The sequence below is a fragment of the Kryptolebias marmoratus genome, linkage group LG18 (assembly GCF_001649575.2).
Source record: "Kryptolebias marmoratus isolate JLee-2015 linkage group LG18, ASM164957v2, whole genome shotgun sequence".
Classification (NCBI taxonomy): domain Eukaryota; kingdom Metazoa; phylum Chordata; class Actinopteri; order Cyprinodontiformes; family Rivulidae; genus Kryptolebias; species Kryptolebias marmoratus.
In genome coordinates, this window is record NC_051447.1 from 19,501,235 (window position 1) to 19,521,395 (window position 20,161).

Sequence of the window (20,161 nt, forward strand, 5' to 3'; positions counted from 1 at the left end):
GATAACAGCTGTCCTACTCCGTGCAACAATGGCGGCATCCAGAGCATTTCTTCCACTGCGCCTCTCTTCCTGAAGTCTCAGGAGAATCCCCATAAGTTTAAAAAACAGCAACAACACAGGGCCAACATTGTCCATAGCGCTTTCGTTGTTTACACAACTTGCGCCAATTTTCTGTAGCGCACCTCCCGCGGCCCCGCCCCCCACAACACGGGGAGGCGTACCTCTGCTACCGGTGTGAACGCGATGCATTCTTTATCGAGCCGAGCCGAGTAGAGCCGGACTTCTGAATTAGAGCCCGTGGAAAAGAGGCATAAGAGTCCAGGAAGTAGCTTGTAGGTGCCTGAACATACCCTGCAAGTTCCAGGTACGTTTGTGTTCCATACAGTTCCAATATGCACCTAGTAAGTTTCCCCACAAGCGTCCGGTACGTACCCCATAAGTGTCAGGTACGTAGCTGTATGTATGGGGTGCCAGGCACCCCATAAGTACCCCAACAGTGCCCTGTCCGTACCCCATAACCGTGTTCAGACTAGCTGTTAGGCCTGAATCTCATCTCTATTGTGTTGCTCGGATGCTACAAGAATTTAACATGTCTGAAAAATTTGCAAAACAAATTCACTTTCCAAGTAGTCACAGAGTCAAACACACGTTTGCAGGAATGTCGCAGTTTATTTGTGTTTGCGTGCGTACGTTGCTGCTACCAACCAATTCGTTGTGATTCTAAGAGAAAATTGGTGTATTTTTGTCACAGTTTTGCGTCACAACTCAATGAGACAATTTAAAGTCCTGTTGGAGAAACTGAAGCTGTCTACAATGGGTAAGATATTAACTGTTCATCACTTTTCCACAGAACCTCATTTTAAAACATCTGAAGTATAATTTTAAATACTTTCCTGGTCTGAGTTGCTGTTAGCTCGACTCCTTTGTAAGAATTTCTCCCTGATTTTTTAAACAGATTGCTCTGACTGCTCTCTGCTGCAGGTAAGATACTCACTGCTCATTCAGTCTATTTGTTAAACATGTTTCTGTAAATGACTAAAACAGAACAGATTTCCGTATCGGACATTAAACGAGCGTCCCGCTGCGTACCTGTTGAGCAGGAAGCTGTTGTCGGAGCAGGTCAGCGCCTCCAGCAGGATCTTCTTCTCTGAAACGGCGCTGGTGGAGTGAAACTTCATCCAGATGAACTCCCACACGTCCTCGTCCATCAGGCTGACCCCGGTGCAGTAAACGATGTCCCGGATGTTGGGAGGGATCCTGCGGGGACGAGGACACAGAGTCAAATCGTCTGCCAGGATGCCGCTCGTCTCCGACACGTTTCCAGGAAGCTGATAAGCGTCTGATCTGAGCGAGGGGAAAGTAATGAAACTAAAAAGGCTCGATAAGACGTGTCCTCGGGATTAACCGAGACTCGTTCAGGGTGCTGATTCCGCTTCCATTAAAAAGACGCAGAAAGAGACACTTCAAGACAGAGACGGTAAAACCAGCAGCAGTGATTTAACAAGGAGCTCATCCCTCTAAACCCTCAATTCTGGGCTTTTACACATCAGGACATAATAAAAATTACAGGCCTAGCATGGAGGAATGCCTATCACCCGCCGCCTTTAATGCCAGAGTTTTAAACTAAGATCTTAGATGGAGAAAGAAGTTAGGCGATTTTAACAAACACTGAAAATAATAATATTGATACACAATCCACAACCACATGACCAACAAAGTTAGGATGATGTGCAAAATGTAAATAAAACTAAATGCATGTTTATTGACATCGTAAACATATCGGATGTTTAAAAAATTGTACCGTTTAAAAGAAAAAATAAGTTTATTTTGAATTTTAAGGCAGCACTGTGCCGTCCACAGATGCTTAAAGCTCTATCAGGCAAAGAAGAAGCCAGATGTGAACAGATGTGTCTCCTCTGGACCAAAGAGGAGAACTGTTCTGAGGTCAGCCTGCCTCTCTGATGGTATGGGGGTGCATTAGTGCCTCTGGAAGGGATCTGCTCCCATCCAGGACTGTTTACCACGTTTCATTGTGAATAAAATATGGATTTTATTCAATTTAGTTTATTTATCCTGAGCAGAACGTTGGCATCAGTGGGAAGAAACCTCCAGCAGAACCAGAACCAGAACCGGGCTCAGGATGGGCGGCCATCTTCCTCTCATACAGGTAAGAGACAATAAATCAATAAATTCTGTTTTTATTTACAGTTTCCACAAAGTCCCGGCTTCTTCAGACTTGGAACTGCAGTTTGTAGCTTCAAAGCTGTAAATTAAGAAGTTTCGGTTGCAGGAGGCGAGTGTCACGTCCAGAAACACCCCAGCTGGGTTCTGACCCGAATCATTAGTAAAGAAAAAAACAAAAAAACGGTTTGAGTTTTACTCCACGGTTCAACACATCTGTGTGTGACTGACCTGAATCTGCAGCAAACCAACACAGATCCGTCAGAGTCAGCTGACTGCAGAATGATGCAGGTACCCTGTGTGTGTGTGTGTGTTCAGGGACAGTTTTATTATTTACCGACTGGGGAAATCATGTTAGAGACGCTCCACTTCAGAGCAGCACAGGCAGACTTCCAGGTTAGTGCTGACTGGAACATAAAGGACATCTAACAGAACGCTCCTCTGGGTTATTAATACGGGTTAAACTGGAACTAATCCCCAAACCAAGACTAGTTTAGTCAGACGGAGCAGGAGGACGTCCTTCCTAACCCGTCCTCTGAGCGCTAACAGGTCAAACAAGACGGTGTTTTTATTTCAACTCCATCTTTTCTCATCATAAAATAATCTCCAGGCCTTCAGCCGTATTAAACATGAACCACACTAACGGCTGTAATCCCAATAAAAATAAGAGTGATAATGTTTTCCTCCCTGGGCTCCTCCAGATGGCTCCGGAGTCATTAACCAGCTCCGGCTCTCTGCAGAGGATGTTTCACGTCCCGAAGCCGTTTCTCCTGAAATATCTCCTCCTCCTGCATCAAACTCCCTCTCTGAGAGTAAACATGTCTCCACCAGCTGCTGCGTCCGTCTGTCTCTGCTGGTGAAATGTCTCCTCCCCTCCGCTCGGACAGCCAGTCAAAGGAAAGGTTACCTGCTCAGACCCTCCAGGATTTCTCGATGTTGCGATCGCAACTATTAACGCAAAATCAAGCAAACCCCGCAAAATCACAACTTTCTCGCAACTTTAACCCAATGTTTATTGTTTCTAAAGTGATTTGCCACCGTTTCTGCGGTCTAGTCTCTTCTTTGTGGGTTTGTGTAGCGTGGAATACAAAATAAGCCCAAATAACTCAGGAAGAAGACACGTGACGTCACTTCCTGTTAACATCAGAATGCCGGGAGCGTGCAGGAGCAGCGACCGAAGCCAAAATGTGCGCTAATGCTTCACATTTGCCCACAAAGATTTCAGCAAACCAGTTTCCTCCCCAGCTGCAGCTGTTTTGCACGTCCTGCAGTGTAATCATGGAACATAAACGCATCGACAAACACTTTGTGTCTGCAAAACATGTGAGGAGAGCTGCAGACCAGGGACAATCCAGAAATGCTCATGAATGTCAGTTTAGAAGCTATCAAAGTTCTCAAATAAAGCACCTTTTGAGAATGTCAATGTTTGTTGGGAATTATCTTACAGAACTAGGAAGGATTTTTGGTTTAGATATTAAAAGTTATGGTTGTTTATTGATTTTAGTTTAAAAAAAATCACAACTTTTAAGAAAATGCCCGTGAAATCCTGGAGGGATTGCCTGCTGAGGAGTGGACCAGGAGACGAGTCTGAAAGGATCCTCTGGTCCACCTCCGCCAGTCGGGTCTGACCAGCTTCCCAATACAAAGACAGCTGATGATGCTGCCTCCACCGTGCTTCGCTGTGGGGACAGATTTGAGACGTGATGTTCTCCTCGATGACCCAAAAGGACCTCGACTTGGCTTCCTCCTTCTTATGACTAAAAGAAGAAGACTTGAAGCTGTTTGTGTCGTTCAACCAAGGATATTTGGAGTAAAAACTCTTCATTGTTGGTATTTTTAGGGTCAGAAGCTTTAAAAGTTTGGGAAAACGTTGGCCTCCGACCCGGGGGTTCTGCTGGACGTCTCGTTGGATGTCCAGAGTTTGACTAGAATAAAAGTGAATATATCATCCATGTTGCTAACTGCACAAAAAAAGGGAAAAAGTTGCACCTAATCAGTTCAACCTCCATTCGACTGGAAATAATCCACCAAAAGTAGAGAAAAGGGGGTTAATTGGGGCCACTGGTTCCCTACAAGCCTAATCCATCCATTTCTCACTAAGATAACTAGAAAAAGGATCTTTTAAAGCCATTTGGATGATTAATTTACATTAAATCTCCATTGTAGCATGATTAATATTCCAGAGGGGTGTAGGCGCCGCTCTCCTCAGTAATTATCCGCTCATTGTCCCGGTCGTTTGGATTTTCTATCCAGGTGTGACTCAACTCTTCTGTTCTGCTCCGTCAGATCACAGCCGTATCTGTCGTTTGCCACCAAAATACGACTTTAAATGCAGAATCCTTTCAGAGCGACATCAGCGCAAAGCAAAGGTTTATTGTGTTTGATGTCGAGTGGTTTTCAGACGGGTCAGATGGAGTCGTTTCCTTTTGTGTCATTTTGTTAAAAAGAGGTTTGTAATTAATACTGAGGCATGGGAGGAAAATCAGTCATACAGTAGGATCTCCAGAAGGGATTAAAATGACTGAATAGAGCGTGGCAAATTAAAAAGTCACCCCTGGGGGGGATTAATCTGGCTTGAATGTGGATTTATCTGCCACCTTTCCATCACTCGGAACCACATATTTCCTTATTTCTTCTCAGACTCTAAGAAGAGACCTTTATGTTGTGGTTGGGATGGAAAAAATGGACGTATTTCATTTATATTTTGACCATCTGTCATTAAAACATCTAAATTTGAACAAAGTTCTTCTTGCTGAAGCAGGTTTTGTCGTCAACGCTCAGTTTGAGCTCAAACAGTTTCTGATTCCTGACAGGAAAAATAAAGATTATTTCACAAAGACAAAAGTCCAGAAAGAAAAGGAGAGAAAGGGTTTGGTTTCTGTGGTCGGGTCGAGGAGGCAGCAGGTCCAGGACAGAAACCCAGACCTCCTCCAGCTCCTCCTGGAGGATCCCAAGGTGTTCCCAGACCAGAGAGGATCCAGAGAGTTCTGGTTCTGCCCCGAGGTCTCCTCCCAGTGGGACACGCCTGAGAAACCTCCAAAGGGAGGCGTCCAGGAGGCGTCCTGATCAGATGAACCACCTCAGCTGACTCCTTTCGACGAGGAGGAGCAGCAGCTCGACTCTCTGAGGCTAAGCCCGGATCCAGGATCTGGTTCTTTGGGTCCTGATCCAAACCTCAGGACCACAGCTGAGGGTTGGAACCAGGAACCAGGAAACCCAGAGTTTGTCTTTCATCTCAGCTCCTTCTTCACCACAATGTCCTCAAGACAAAAAAACAATTAATGCTGTTTTTGACCCAACTCCCCTTCGAAATAAAATAAATAAACTTGCAGTGTCTCAGAGTAAATTTCTGCCACCACATTTTATTTTGAAAGGATTATAAAGTAAAACTAAGGTCAAAGGTGACCTCAGCTGGACTGAGATGATCCATTGGACCGGTCCAGTCGAGCTTCAGAGAATATTTGATTATAATATATGAAATATAACATTTAATCTTTAAAAAATGAAATAATTACCAATAAATCTGAGAGTTTTTGCCTGAAACATTGAGCTCATCAACCAAAAATGGTCAAATATTCCTTTTAAAATAAATAAATATATGATAGTAAAAATATGTTAAAGTTAAACAAAAACAAGAAACGGGACGAGAAGGAGGACAACTAATAAACTGAAGTGGATCAAGTTTAAAACAGTTATTTTTGTCTTTTCTTTGTTGTTTTTTTTACATTTTTAATTTAAGGAAGCCTCTCATCATCAGCTCCCTGCTGTCCTGAACAGAACAGCAGCAGCTGCTGCTTTTTAATTTGCTGTTTGAAATCTAATTCTGCAGATCTCGTTAGGAGCCCCGAGGGAGGAACGCGAGACGAACGGAGACGAGAGGAGGAAGACGAGAGGAGGAAGACGAGGAGCGTTAATCAGAGCGGCTGCTGGTTGTTGTTGTTGTTTACAGCCACAGGTTGGAGAACCTGGAAACACCTGACCTCATCACCTCGTTCCTTCACACGAGTCAAACCTGAAAAGAGCCGCCGCTCAAACTCAGAAACTCACCAAACAAAACCTGAAAGACACTGAATTAATAAAAAGTGTTTTATTATTTAGTTCATTTTAACTCTTCTTATATCTTAGTTTCCTCAGTTTATCTTTAGTACGACTTGTTTTAAATAAGTTTTATTCTTTACTTTAGTGTCTTATTTAGATGATCTCAGCTCCTGTTTAAGATAAGTTTAGTTTAGTTTAGTTTGTTATATCTGTTTTCATCCTAATCCACGACAGAAACTGGTGTGGTAGCAGCTGAGGGTTTCTGGCTGTGAACCTCAGACGGCTGCCTGGCTGCACGGTGGAACAGTGGTCCCGGCTCGGCGGTCCTACCTGTTTTTGTTGCTGGAGATCCAGTCGGAGATGTAGGCGACGGCCTGACGGTGGCACTGCTTGTTCCCGAAGCTGCAGGCCAACATGATGAGCTCCCGCTGCAGCTCCCTGCACACAAACACGTCGTCACGTCCAGAACTACGTTTGAATGTTGTCCTCCTGGAGGACGGAGGGACAAACGGGTCCTCCTGAGACGCCTGAGAACATTTAACCTGAAAGCCAGAGTCTGTCTCCGGTCTGCAGGTCTGTTAAGAAGTGATGCTGAACTTCCTGTTAGTGATCATGATTGACTGCAGCACTGGACTGACCAACACTCCTCCGTCCCCCTCAGATGTTCAGGAACCACCAAGACCCACAGTGTCACTGTCCACCAGTGTCCCTTCCTGTCCACAGTGAGACCAGTTTTCTCATCACTGTAGACTGGGAGGGCCAGGAAAGAAGCTCCGCCTCCGACAGCCACGCCTTCCAGCTGGACTGAAACCTGCAGCTGTCCACATGGACAGGACTGATGTCTTCTGGAGGACAGTTTGATAGTCAGACTAGACAAAAACGGAGCTGTTTGGACAGGAAGGACATTTGGAGGAGTCAACCTGAGACCTGAAAACACTGAACCAGCTGTCAGGCACGGTGGTGGCAGCATCATGCTGTGGTACAAAGTGAGGAGGACGACCTGCAGATTCTTCAGTTTCACCTCAAACCAACAGCTGGACGGTGGAAAGTTGGACACAGTTTGGTCCAACAGGACAATGGTCCCAAACTTCTGGAATGGTCTCCCTAAAACCCCGACCTGGAAACTTCTGGACTCTGATTAAAGTCGGGTCTGAAACCAGGAGACCAACCAGTTTAAATGTGGACAGCCTGAGGTCCAGGAGACACCTGCTGAGGGACGTATGGATAAATCTGAGCTTGGTTGGTTCGTTTTAAATTATTAAAGTTGGACGTTTTATAATTTTTCAGCCTGGAAGAAAAATGTTTCATTAAAGCAACAGTCGTGTCCACGAGGACCAACGTACTCTGTCTGATAGGACGCCTTCAGGACGGAGCCCTCAGATCCAGGACCGTTGGTGGGCCAGCCCATCTGATGGTACCGTGACGCGACCTGCTTCAGCACGTAGTCCTGTTCACACACACACACACACAGCTGTCAGTCACCGCTAACGAGACAGCTGATTAGCTAACAGCGAGCCGGCAATGATCGGCCGGGATGCTGATGGATCGCTTGTTTACACTGAACAGCCTGTACTCGTCCGTGCGGTCCAACAGTTTGTCCAGCTGGTAGAGCGCTCGGCTGGCGGCGTGCCACGGGAGGAAGGACGTCTCCTCCGGCAGGTAGCCAATCAGCTGCAGGGGAATGCCCTGTGGGAGGTACCCCGCCCTGGAGAGGAAAAAAACAAAAAAACTAACCGTCAGAATCTGACACCATCACGCCCCGAACATCGGACAAAAAAAACCTTCTGCTTCTCCTAACGCTCTCTGATTAACTCTTTAAAATGGCCGAAAAAGCATAAGGGAGCCAAAACCGTCAAACACTGAAAGCAGCATCATAATCTGAGTTTTACAGGAAGTTTATTTATCATAAAAATACAAATTTCACAGAAACATTTAAGCAGCTTCAACATCGTCCTGAGTGTCGAATGACAGCAGCAGCTGCTACAGCTGGACGTTTACCCACCAGCCCCGGGGCCGCAAGGGTGTGGGCCGCAAGGGTGTGGGCCGCAAGGGTGTGGGCCGCAAGGGTGTGGGCGTAAGACTGTTCACAGCTCGGTTCTTTCTCGTTTATGAAAAGTAAAGATAAGAAACAGAGCAGACTTCAGCTGAAAGAAAAAAGCTTCCTAAGGAAGGTGTTGATTCCTGGAAAGCATCCAGAATGGGTCGGTTCTGTTGGACCTGAAGTTAAACACGAAACCAGCAGGATCTGACCGGAGATGGAAAACAAAAACTAAAAAGTGTCGTGAGCTCCGGACAGATTTGAGTCTTTTTAATAAATCACATCAGAAACAAAGTTTTCAGCCAGATTTATTTTACATTTATCTTATATTTAAATCGTTTTTATTTCTAGATTTATGGAGTTTTAAAACAGAAACCTGCACCTCAGTCTTATAACCCAAACAAAGAAGAGTTTACAGAAGTCAAAGAAACTCGTCCTGTTGGACCGAACGATGCGTTTAGGGACACAGGGCCGGCGTAAAGTCCGCTTCTCGGCCCTCAGGAGGAACCTTCGCTCCCTGAGGTCTCACAAACATGGCCTCTAAATGCCACCGCCTCATAAATATTCCCCAACTTCCTTTGTGCATTTCTCAACATTTGTTGGTTTTATTTTTCCGGAGCAGCTCCGCTCACGTGCCTCCTGCGCCGACCTTCGGTCCCGCTCGGAGTGCGGGAATATTAATGAGGGAACGCCGACTCCAGGGAGGTTTCCTGACGTGTCCATGAGGAGCTGCGGAGCTTCACTGATTGCTCCCTGAAATGTTGGGTTTTTTCAGGAGCAGACGGACTCACGGCTGCTGAAAGTTCATCAGTTCCAGATCAGACGTATTTCCATAATCTGCCTCCCATCCGACGTACCCATCATGCACCTGGGCTCAGAGACGTTACCATAATCCATCGGGCCTGCAGAGACTTCCTGTTCACAATCATCCCAAACAGAATGGGATGGCGGTAACCATGGCAACAACAACTCCTGCCCTGAACTCGTCCCTCTTCCTCCATCCCCCATCGGACATCCTCTGATGTCCACCATGAAGATAACCTCTGACAAGACAACGTCCCCCCCGGACTAAAGAAGACACGTGTCCATCAGGTTAGAAGACGGGGACTGTGAAGTCCGGTTGAGATCTTGTTGAGATGCTGTGGACGTTTCGGCGGCACGGTTCCAAACACTGAGCTGAGACTTGGAGGAGGAGTAGCTGAGAGTCATCCCAGACTTCTCCTCTGAGGGGTGTCCAGCCGTGGTCCTCCAGGGCCACCGTCCTCTTCCTGTTCTGATTCAAACCAGCCGGAGCAGAGAGACAAGTCAAACATGTCCCTCGAGGACACCCCTGGTTTAGACCTTTGCCATAACCACCATTACCAACTCAAACCAAGATGGCCGCCACAGCTAAGTGACCACTGGAAACACAGCCGGCGAGGGCGGCTTTCAAATCCGCTCCAGCTCCATCGTTGGTTTAAAACTCTGAGGGGGTTAAATTCTTTAAGGAGTTTTAAAAAATGCCCAGGTTAGTTTGTAAATACTGCAGCTTTTCTGGGGTTAGTTTCAGCTCTAATGCGCTTTATTTCTGCTGGAATAACAAACTGAAAACTGTTTCTTTGAGATTAAAGTTCGTTTCAGACGGCGGAGATGCTCAGAAATAAACTCTTATTCCTGCTAACTGAAAGAGCTTTCTACAACAGGTGACTTGTTGTTCATCACCTTTCCACAGAACTCCACTTCTAAAGATCTGAAGTTTAAAGACCTGCAATAACAGCCAAGTGCTTCAAATAACCACCACGTCCATTCTTCCTGCGGAACGATTATCTATATAATCTGCTTTCATGTTGACTTTTAAAAGCTGATGATGCTTCAGACGCCACTAACAGCTGGTTACTTAGCAACTTTCTTCCCTTATATTTCCTAAAAAGCAACAAGCCTTTTAAAAATGGAGTCGTGTTTCTCGTTACATCTGGAGAGCAGCTGCTGCCTGATGTAAAAATTGAAACAAATCTACTTCCTGGTGTTAGCCTTCCTCATTAGATGCGTCTAAATCACAAGGTTCAAATGTTTCGCCACAAAAACAGACTTTTCTTCAAGGAGCCGAAAAGCTGTCGGATGCTGCCGAGTCCTGAAAGGTTTAGATTCTCGTGGGTCGCGTCAGGAGTACGTTTTTAAGACACCAAACAAGACATTATGATTTATTTACTTGAAATAAATACAGAAATACATGACAACTGCTGCCATTTTTTCATTATTGTTGAAGATAATCCTCCATAAAACTGATAAAACATCAGAACACAGGAGGCTGGAGCTTTAAACTGAGAAACGATGTTTTGGTCCAACCTTGAAGATGATTCATAACATCTGTTCGCTCTCAGAGGGTGTGTTGGGGATCACTCTCAGCTACTACCACACCAAACTTCAGCTTAGTGTCTGGAAAACTGACTCAGTCGAAGCCATCTCTGTGCTTTACTAGTTTATGAGATATTTCATGTTTTTTTTTAAGAATTCAACCTGATGGTTTTAGTTGAATTTTTGGATGGATGAATCTTGTTAACTTATCTGTACTGTATTTATTTTCTGGAGATGAAAACTAGCATTCATGGCTAATTCTGACATATTCTGTAATGTGCAGAAATAACCAATCCCTCCAGGATTTCGCGGGGCATTTTCCTAAAAGTTGCAATTTTTCTTTTACTAAAATCAATAAACAACCATAACTTTTAATATCTAAACCAAAAATCCTTCCTAGTTTTGTAAGATAATTCCCAACAAACATTGACATTCTCAAAAGGTGCTTTATTTGAGAACTTTGATAGCTTCTAAACTGCCATTCATGAGCATTTCTGGATTGTCCCTGGTCTGCAGCTCTCCTCACATGTTTTGCANCCATGATTACACTGCAGGACGTGCAAAACAGCTGCAGCTGGGGAGGAAACTGGTTTGCTGAAATCTTTGTGGGCAAATGTGAAGCATTAGCGCACATTTTGGCTTCGGTCGCTGCTCCTGCACGCTCCCGGCATTCTGAGGTTAACAGGAAGTGATGTCACGTGTCTTCTTCATGAGTTATTTGGGGTTATTTTGTATTCCACGCTACACAAACCCACAAAGAAGAGACTAGACCGCAGAAACGGTGGCGAATCACATTAGAAACAATAAATATTGGGTTAAAGTTGCGGGAAAGTTGCGATTTCGCGGGGTTTGCTTGATTTTGCGTTAATAGCTGCGATTGCAACATCGCAAAATCCTGGAGGGTCTGAATAACCGACCAACCAACACATGCACACATACATGGGCAAAAACATCATTACCCTTTCGCCTTCAGCAGTGGTCAATAAGAAACTCCAAATAAAACTGAACTCATTGTCAAACCACCGGAGGTGTCCTGCAGATTAAAGTGCGGTTAAATCACCTCTTCCTGTTCTGCAGAAGCCTGATAATCAGCCATTGATTCAAATCAGGTGTTGGAACAGAGGAACAAGTGAAACGTGCAGGACGGTGTCCCTCGAGGACCAAGGTTGGACACCCCTGTCCTATCCAATCAGTCCCATTAAAGAACAGCCTGTTTTAGACAGATCACACGCTGCCATGGATGTATTTGCCAACATTGTGTGGAAAATAACGTTTAGTGTTTCCTTGCAGAAAATACCTGAAACATAAACGGATCTATAATTAAGAACATTCTGCTCCTTCGGCTCTAAAGGGTGATATTATTTGTGTAATTAATGCTGTAACCTCTCTGAGAAGCCAGCAGCACTTTCTGCTTTATTTGATTGTTTTACTCATAGAGATGAAGGACAGCGAAGATATTAAACATTAAGATTCTTAATTTTCCCTCCCAGTTGTTGTCTCCGCGTGGGTCGCTCTCCCTGCGTTGTTGCCTTAATGAGCTCATTAACTCTTTAACATCGTTAAGGGCCAGTTAATTGTTTGTCCATTAGCTATTAGCAAGGCTCAGCGGAGAGCCAACAAGGGACGGCTGTGATCGCACACAGACGCCGTTAAAGCACCGAGTCAAAGAGACGGCCATTTATTACAGCTCGACCAGCTTCACCAATCGGCACTTATTTCTGCCTGGATTACACCAGTTTCAGTCAATCGAACTGAGCAGGAGGAGAATCAGTGGGACTGAAATTAATCCGCAGATAAAATATCTCTCCAAGCGTAATCAATTCAGAAGGCAGAAACGCTGAAGTAACATTTTGTAAACAAGATGTTTTTTTTGTCACCTAAATGAGCCACGCTAGCAGTTTCCCCAGCCTGTGGTTCTCACAAAAACAAGACCAAACTCCATCTTTAGATCCGACTCGTCAGATGAGATGACAGCTGATTAGTAACCACTTTATCAGAACTTTGATTTTCCTACTCCAGTCATCTGTCCACTGGAAATATAAACATTTAACTCACCAAAATAACCAACAACAATCGGATCTATTAGCGGGTGGAAATAATTCCTGTGACAGTTTTGGCTCCTGGATCACGATAAATGTTTGGAACGTTTTGCAGCAGAACACAAATTCAGGCCACAGGTGCTGAATGTAATCCATAAAGAGGACTGGACTAATAAAACGAGCAACTAACCCACCCTGCAAAGTCCCTCCAATAACAAGAGAGGAAAAATATGGTCACAGGTTGGGAAGGAAAAGGAATGGGACAATAAATTACCAAGATGCTTCGGTCACAGACGATGAAAATAACGTATAGAGTTTTAAGAAGCCTAATAAACTTTCATTTGCCAGTGATGACAAAGTTTATTTCACAAAATATGTCATAACATTAAATTTCATTCCTAAACTAAATTTAAATAAAGTTAAATTAACCTAATCCAATTTTTATTTTTTCCTATACTTGACAGACGTAGTAACAGAATCAGTAACTCTGTGTTTTTAGTAAATTTTACAGAACATCTTAATGAATCAGTGATGAGAATTTAATCAAGAACAACCGTTGACTCCGGTTTTTTCAACAACTGGAGTCGACATGTTTTTTTTTGCTAAATAAATAACTAACAGTTGAAAACTTCTATCAAAGGTTGTTTTTTTAAAAAATACCTGTTTTAAGGGACCATAAAAAGTGTTTGCATTTGATCAATGTCCCCCAGCTGTTTAGAAAAGTTTGATTTAATACCGGTGTTTCTGTTTACCGGAGCCCCGGAGTCTCCGGGTATTTTAATTTCAGAAAGCTATAGCATTAAATGAAAACACTCGGAGACTATTTTAATCTGAGCAGTTGGAGTTCACAGCCCCCTTACGAACAGTAATTTGTTATGTTTGTTTTTTAAATCCACCACTGGTCAAGATTTGTATTTGTTTCAGCTGTTACAGTTATACGGAAGAGGATTGGGGCCACGCTGTTTTCTGAGACTTTAGTTTCTGTTTTTGGAGGCCGTGAACTGCAATTTGCTTTGGAGCAGCAAGTCCCAACTGCTCAGAAAGGTCTGATAAAAACAACAGAGTTCATACCGACAAGGCCTCAAGGTCTCCGGCAATTTTATTGTAGAAGTAAAGCAGATATTCCAATTTTTTTTCTTTAAATTGAGAAAATGTATCACAGACATGGGTGTTTATTTTTATGGTTTAGTAGATTAATGATAACGATTTTGACCACCACACAACCGTTGTCTCCGGTTTTTGTTTTGGAGAAACCAGCACAAGCAAGGCAGTGATAGTCCCAAAACCAAAACAAACAGATGTTTAATTTGTTTCTGTTTTTTTCTGTACTCGAGAAAGTCTTTCACAGAAAAAGGGCTTTAATGTATTCAATGATAAATTCTGTATTTGAATAAATAAGGGATGAAGATTTTTTGTTCAGCACACAACCACAGACTCCGGTGTGACAACCCAACTACCAGAGGCAATGTTTTTGTTGTTTTGTTTTTGATAAATATCCTACAGTGTTTAAATAAACAAAAATCTTGATCCCTGCTGGAATTTTTAAAAATCCTGGTTTAAAGGGGATCATGTACAGGATTTCTATTTTCAACAATAAACCCCAACTGCTGAGAAAAATCTGGTTAAGAATTAAACAATTTCACCAAACTGGGTTTACGACAAATTAATTTCCCAATGTTTGCGTCTACAGGACTTCAGAGTCTCTGGGAAGTTTAATTTCACACGTAAGGCAGTGATAGTCCCAGAAAAACAAAACATGAGTCCAGACATGTTCCCTGGTACCCATGTTGATATAGGTACCAAAGAACATAAGGGGGGGGTACCGGAGTACCGGGGAACATAGGTGATCCGGGGAACATACAGTAGGCTGACCCCATACAAAAAATACTAAAATGTGTCACAAAAATAGTGGTTTATTGTATTAAATAGTACAATTTACATATTAATGAATTATTGATGAGGATTTTCTTCTTTGTCACGACCGTTGACTCCGGTTTTTGTAACCCAAAAACCGGAGTTAACGGTTGCGCTAAATAGCCCTATAACAGTTTAAATAAACAAATCTTCACCCCTGCTAGAATTTATAAAATACTTGTTTTAAAAAAGAACCACTACCTGCGTTTACATTTAACCAATAAAAATCCACCTGGTAGGAAAAAGTTCAAATTAAATACCGATGTTGTTCCGTACCTGGCCTTGGAGTCTCTGGGTATTTTATTTTCAGATAGCTATTAAAATGTCAAAAAAGTGCCACATATTCAGAATTTTATTTTCTATATTTGAGAAAGTATGTCATAGAAAATGAGACCTAATGTGTTCAATTGTAAATTTTACATTTCAACAAATTCTTTAAGAGGATTTTGTCCATCAAGGAACCGTTGACTCCGGTTTTTGGAATCCAAAAACCGGAGTCAACGGTAGCGTGATGGATAAATTAAATAATATTTTGCTGAAATAAACTATCATAGTTGAAATGAATATAATTTTTTCCTGCTTGTGGAGTTCTTAAAAACACTTGTTTTAAGCAGCTATTTGCATTTGAACACTAAACCTAAATTGCTCAGAATAATTCGGATTAAAATAACTGCGATTATGTGTCATAAGAAAGGCAGCGAGTCCCAGAAAACAGCCAGATATTCAGGATCTTTCTCTTTTTTTGTACTTGACAAAGTGCATCACATAAATATGATGATTGGATGTATTAAATTGTAAATTTTAAATTTAAATAAATTAGTAGTGAGGATTTTATTCTCTATGAACCTTCACATCTGGTCAAAGTTTTCATTTACCAAAGTATTTTCTTTTAAATATTAAAAAAAGAAGAAAGAAAAATGTAATTAACTAAGCAGTTTAGTTTGTTGTTTGTGGAGCAACTCCACAGAGTAAAAAAAACCCAAAACAGTGTTATGGTGAGTATTTTATCACGGTTCCTGCAGTGACAGATTCAGGCTGAAGTGGGTTTCTTCAGCTGTCAGACTGCATATTAATGGATATGTAGTTTCTGTTTCTGTACAGATGGAAACTCCTCAGCACACATCCTTAGAGGATGACAGCACAGTTGTGTCGAGCTGCTGCTCATTCAACATGACAGAGCACAGATGGCTGAGCGAGGATCCAGAGAAAAGAAACAGAGACGGGGGTAGATTGAGTTATAGAGCTGGTGTCACAGTAGATTTTGGTTACAGTGCTCAAAAAGCTCCGGGCTGAACGCATCGCTGTGAGAAACGACTCATCTCGTCGGAGGCTGCTGCCTTCTAACCGACTGCTCGTTCATCAGACGGCTCAGGTTGTTGAATTTCTGTTCACGCCGCAGACAAATCTGCTCTGAATGCAGAGCTGAAAGCAGTCAGTTTGAAGATATGATTCTGTAAAGAAACGGACCGGGAGCTTTGACCCGTTCAGATCCGAGAGCTCACTCCAGTGCCCGTTACAGTGATGCATTTCACTGCAACCGTATTTATCTTTGAGAACTGCTGGATCAACACTTTAACATTTCAGAATAAATACAAACGTCAAGAAATTAAATCCTCAAGTTTAAGAATTTAGCTCTGTTTTTATTCGAGTAAAACCCCGGATAAATGAGTTCACTCATGAATAATTGAAATGGGTTTAGTCATGTGAATGATTGTTACTGAAATCAGTATTCAGTTTGATAATTACTTTAACCATTCGGATTTATTCAATTAAAATATATTTTAGTGTTCAGACAATCTTTATTCAGAACACCCACAAAAAAATAAAGAAAAGAAAAATAAATTAAGCCACTTTTTCTATTCTGGTAATTATTTGTCATTTCTTTCTTGACATCTGTTCAGTTTGAAGTCCTGGATTAACTACAATGGTACAAAATATGGATAATAGCAGAAGTTTAGTGTTAGATCTAACGAACCGTCACAATACAGATGTTTGGGTTGGGTTTAGTTAACCAGTCACATTTTATTTTGGAATTTTTGTTAACTGCCACGACAGAAAACAGCAAAGGGAGATAGTATTTAAAGCACTTCATATTAAAGATGAACAGCAGAAACTTAAAGATCAGCTGTGGAAAAGTGACATGGACACGTACGGCAAGCAGATGTGTCAATTTATTCACCTTTAAACCCGCTATGGCAAGCCATATCGGTATTTATTTGGCATTCCTGATCTCGAACCCCATTTCCCCCAACTAACCCTCAGATAAACATCTGTTCATCCATTTTCTTTACCAGCTTCTCCTGTCAGCTGGTGTTCATCACCGGCGGTCACTGTCAGAGACGCGGGGGACGCCTGGACGGGTCTCCAGTCCATCGCAGGGACACAGAGACGAGACCTTTCACAACCTCAGGGACAATTTACCGAATAAGCTAACTGCACGGAGAACAGAAAGAACCTTCTTGTTCCAGCCTTATTTTTTAAAAAACGAGACTCAACAAACTTCACAATGACAACAAACGTTATACGAAGGGACTTCCCGGAGCTACGGCAGACAGAAATGGTCAATTTCATAGGAAATTAAAAGGATTATTTCTGAAGACAAACCTGGTAGAAAACTTTGATTTAAAGGTAGATCTATAGATCATTTTATGGGCTCATTTTTATGCAAATCCTTTTTCCTGTTTTTGTTACTGAAGGCTGATGGATGGTGTGAAACACCATCTGCTGAACGTTATGAAACTTTGTCGGCTTTTCTTCATGTGAATGATGCGAACAGGTCGGAGTAACAGAACGTCGGTTAGAGATGAAATGGGACAGTAAACCAGGTGTTTGCATGGTGGTGAATTAATGAAAGCTGCAGGTTCCAACCAGCAAACATGGTGAAAAGTGAGGAGGATAATCCAAGACCCGCTGCGAAAAACAACAAACAGCCCTCCCCCACCGAGCTTTGGGTGGGAAAGTGACTCTACTGAGCTCCCATTTAAAGGTTTATTCAGCCGACTCAATCTGCTCCATGACCCGAGGCAGAAACAACAACTCTAAGATTTCCCTCCGACAGACAGCTGCAGACAGGATCATCAGAGACCCAACGGAAAGCTGCAGCAGTCGGAACGCCGCTGTTACACAACCGGAGGACTTCAGAGGTGAGCAAACAGGAAAAGGAAGGAACAATAACGCCTCACCTGGCCAGGTTGAAGGCGTCATCGATGAGTCCTGCTCTGTTTCCAACCGAGATGATCTGAAGAGAAACAAAAAACAAACGAACAGAGTAAAAACCCGACGGATGAAGCAGATTATATCCAAACAGAACAGACAGGTTTACCTGAGGGTTGGTGTGCAGCTGCTGCATCAGCAGCTTCCAGTTGTGGAGGTCGTAGTTCACGCGGAAGTAGCCCGTCTGGTTCACGTTGCCTAGCAACCAGGTGTTGTCATCCATCTGACCAATCCTGTGGGTTTCTGAATCAAAACACCAAACATCATCAGTACGTAAACAAACCCAGAATGGTACCAAAAAAAAAAAACCCAACCAAAAACCAACAAATCACGTATGCAGACGACACCTCGCTGTTCGTTCAGGATTTAAATGTGTTACTAATTCTTATAGAGCTTTATTAAAATAAATGAGAGGTGCAGAAAGTGAATATAGACATTAAAATAAATAAACACTTGCTCTGTCCTGGATGTCTGACAGTCTGCACCAACATTAGTTTATTTTAAATAAAGAAAGAATTAAATAAGTTTTAAACTTGAACCGAACTGAACCAGAAGCAGTTTGCTGCCGGATCTCTTTCTGTGGAGCGTTTATAGATTGTTGAATCCTTTGTATGAATATTCTTTCAGCAGAAGTTTATTTCATGGTTCTCAATCAGCAGCTGCAGAAAACTGAAGAGGAGCTTAATTTTCAGTCAATCAGACAAGAAAGATGAACATTAGAACCGTTCAGATGTTATATTGTTATATTATTGGGGGTAATTATGTAATATTTTAAGACTTTTAACAAACCAACCAACAGAAAATAAATGATGATTAGAGATTATTTAAGGTCAAAGGTCATGGTGACAAACAGGAAGGATGATGTTTTAAAAAGTAAATAAATCATTTTTATAATATTTTAGTTGAAGAGCTGCTGTCTGAATCTGAAGTTTTAGTTAACCTGAAACCACAAAGAGTTCAGCTTTGACTCCAATTCTTTTACAATAAATAACATTAAACTCTATAAATCTCTCTGTAAAAACAGTAACACAGCCTACAGCTTAAAGGGATAGTTCAGACATTCTGCTAATTCGAGCCAAACTGGTCAGAGATGAAGCTCAGTTCTGACAGTTTTCAGTTTATTTGTCACCAGAACTAGTAAAAAAAAAAAAAGACGTCCAGTCTGTGGCGGTTAGAACTACTTCTGTGTGAACCGTCTGCAGGAACCACTGTTGGGCTTTTTGGAATTGAAGCCATTTTAAAACGGCACTGATCCACTTTGGTTGGACTAGCCGTTAGCTCGTCGATCCGGTCAGAATTAAACCATTTCTCCAAACTGTTGACTCCAAAAGCAACAGGTCAGATATTATAACCTTTCCACAGATGAAATAAAACCTGAATTAAGCACTGGGGGTGAAAACGTTGTGACAGGATGAAGAGATGAAGCAGTGAAAGCTGACAGATGTGCTCCACATTCTCCTCAGAGGAGAACTGAAACCATAAAGCTTCGGGTTGTTTCCCACTCTGTTCAACAAGCAGAGTCTGGTCCACTCCCACGTCCTGGATTTACACCAATCATCCTGTTTTCAGCACGACTTCCAAATTAGATTCTCCCCACATTCGCTGCCTTCAGGTGTTAATAACAACTGGAGCGAGGACAAAACATGCCTTTTATTCTTCACGAACAGAACCAGCGTGAGCCTTTTTGTTTTCTATAAAACCCAACATAAGCAGTTCAAGATTGATTTTCAAAATGTTGCGTTCGAAAAAAACCCCAAAAACATAATCAGCTTTTGTCTGTAAAATCCCCCGGAGGGTTTTATTCTACAAAAACACGAAGGAAAACAATATGAAGTTTATTCTGAAAGCAACACAGAACCCAACAAGGGGACTTTATTCCCAACAAACTCAAGGTTTTTTTTCCTACAAAATAGATCTATTAGGTGAAATAAAAGAAAAAGAAACTATCCTTTCAGACAGTACCACAGATAAATCTATCAAAGCAGCTTCCGTGTGAGAAGCGAGGCAGTAATGGCGTCGATTCCCACCGCCGCAACCGCTCTGAACCAGTGAAAGCAGCTCACAGACGGCGAGCCGGCGAGATAATTAATCGGCCATCCGGAGCTCGTTTGCTCTGCTAACAAATCCTCCCCAGGTAACAGCTCGTTAACTCCGAAGTAACAAAATAATTCAATCAAGAGTGGAAAATAAACTTTTATGGAGACGCTGGGTGAGTGACGGGCGGCGCCGACTGTACCTGTCCTGTTGTTGATCCAGAGGAGGCTCTCCAAGCAGACGGACGAAGAGTTTCCCACGGCGACGGTCAATGGAACCTGCCACTGGAAACTGCACAAAGGGAGAGTGATGTTAGTGATGGGCAGCGGAATTGGATCGGGTTTGATTGCCTCCGTTATCACAGACTGAT

At 42.6% G+C, this 20,161-nt stretch overlaps 1 protein-coding gene across 1 annotated transcript in view; it reads right to left on the minus strand.

Moving 5' to 3' along the window:
• Positions 1 to 20,161, minus strand: part of LOC108250579 (thyrotropin-releasing hormone-degrading ectoenzyme) — an 83,140-nt gene that overhangs the window by 11,408 nt on the left and 51,571 nt on the right. The window contains exons 10-16 of the mRNA XM_037981382.1: positions 19,994 to 20,082; positions 17,867 to 18,000; positions 17,727 to 17,782; positions 7,777 to 7,924; positions 7,563 to 7,666; positions 6,550 to 6,657; positions 1,090 to 1,257 (exon numbers count right to left, since the gene is read on the minus strand). Coding sequence (XP_037837310.1) covers positions 1,090 to 1,257; positions 6,550 to 6,657; positions 7,563 to 7,666; positions 7,777 to 7,924; positions 17,727 to 17,782; positions 17,867 to 18,000; positions 19,994 to 20,082 — 807 coding nt within the window. The remainder of the gene's footprint in view (positions 1 to 1,089; positions 1,258 to 6,549; positions 6,658 to 7,562; positions 7,667 to 7,776; positions 7,925 to 17,726; positions 17,783 to 17,866; positions 18,001 to 19,993; positions 20,083 to 20,161) is intronic.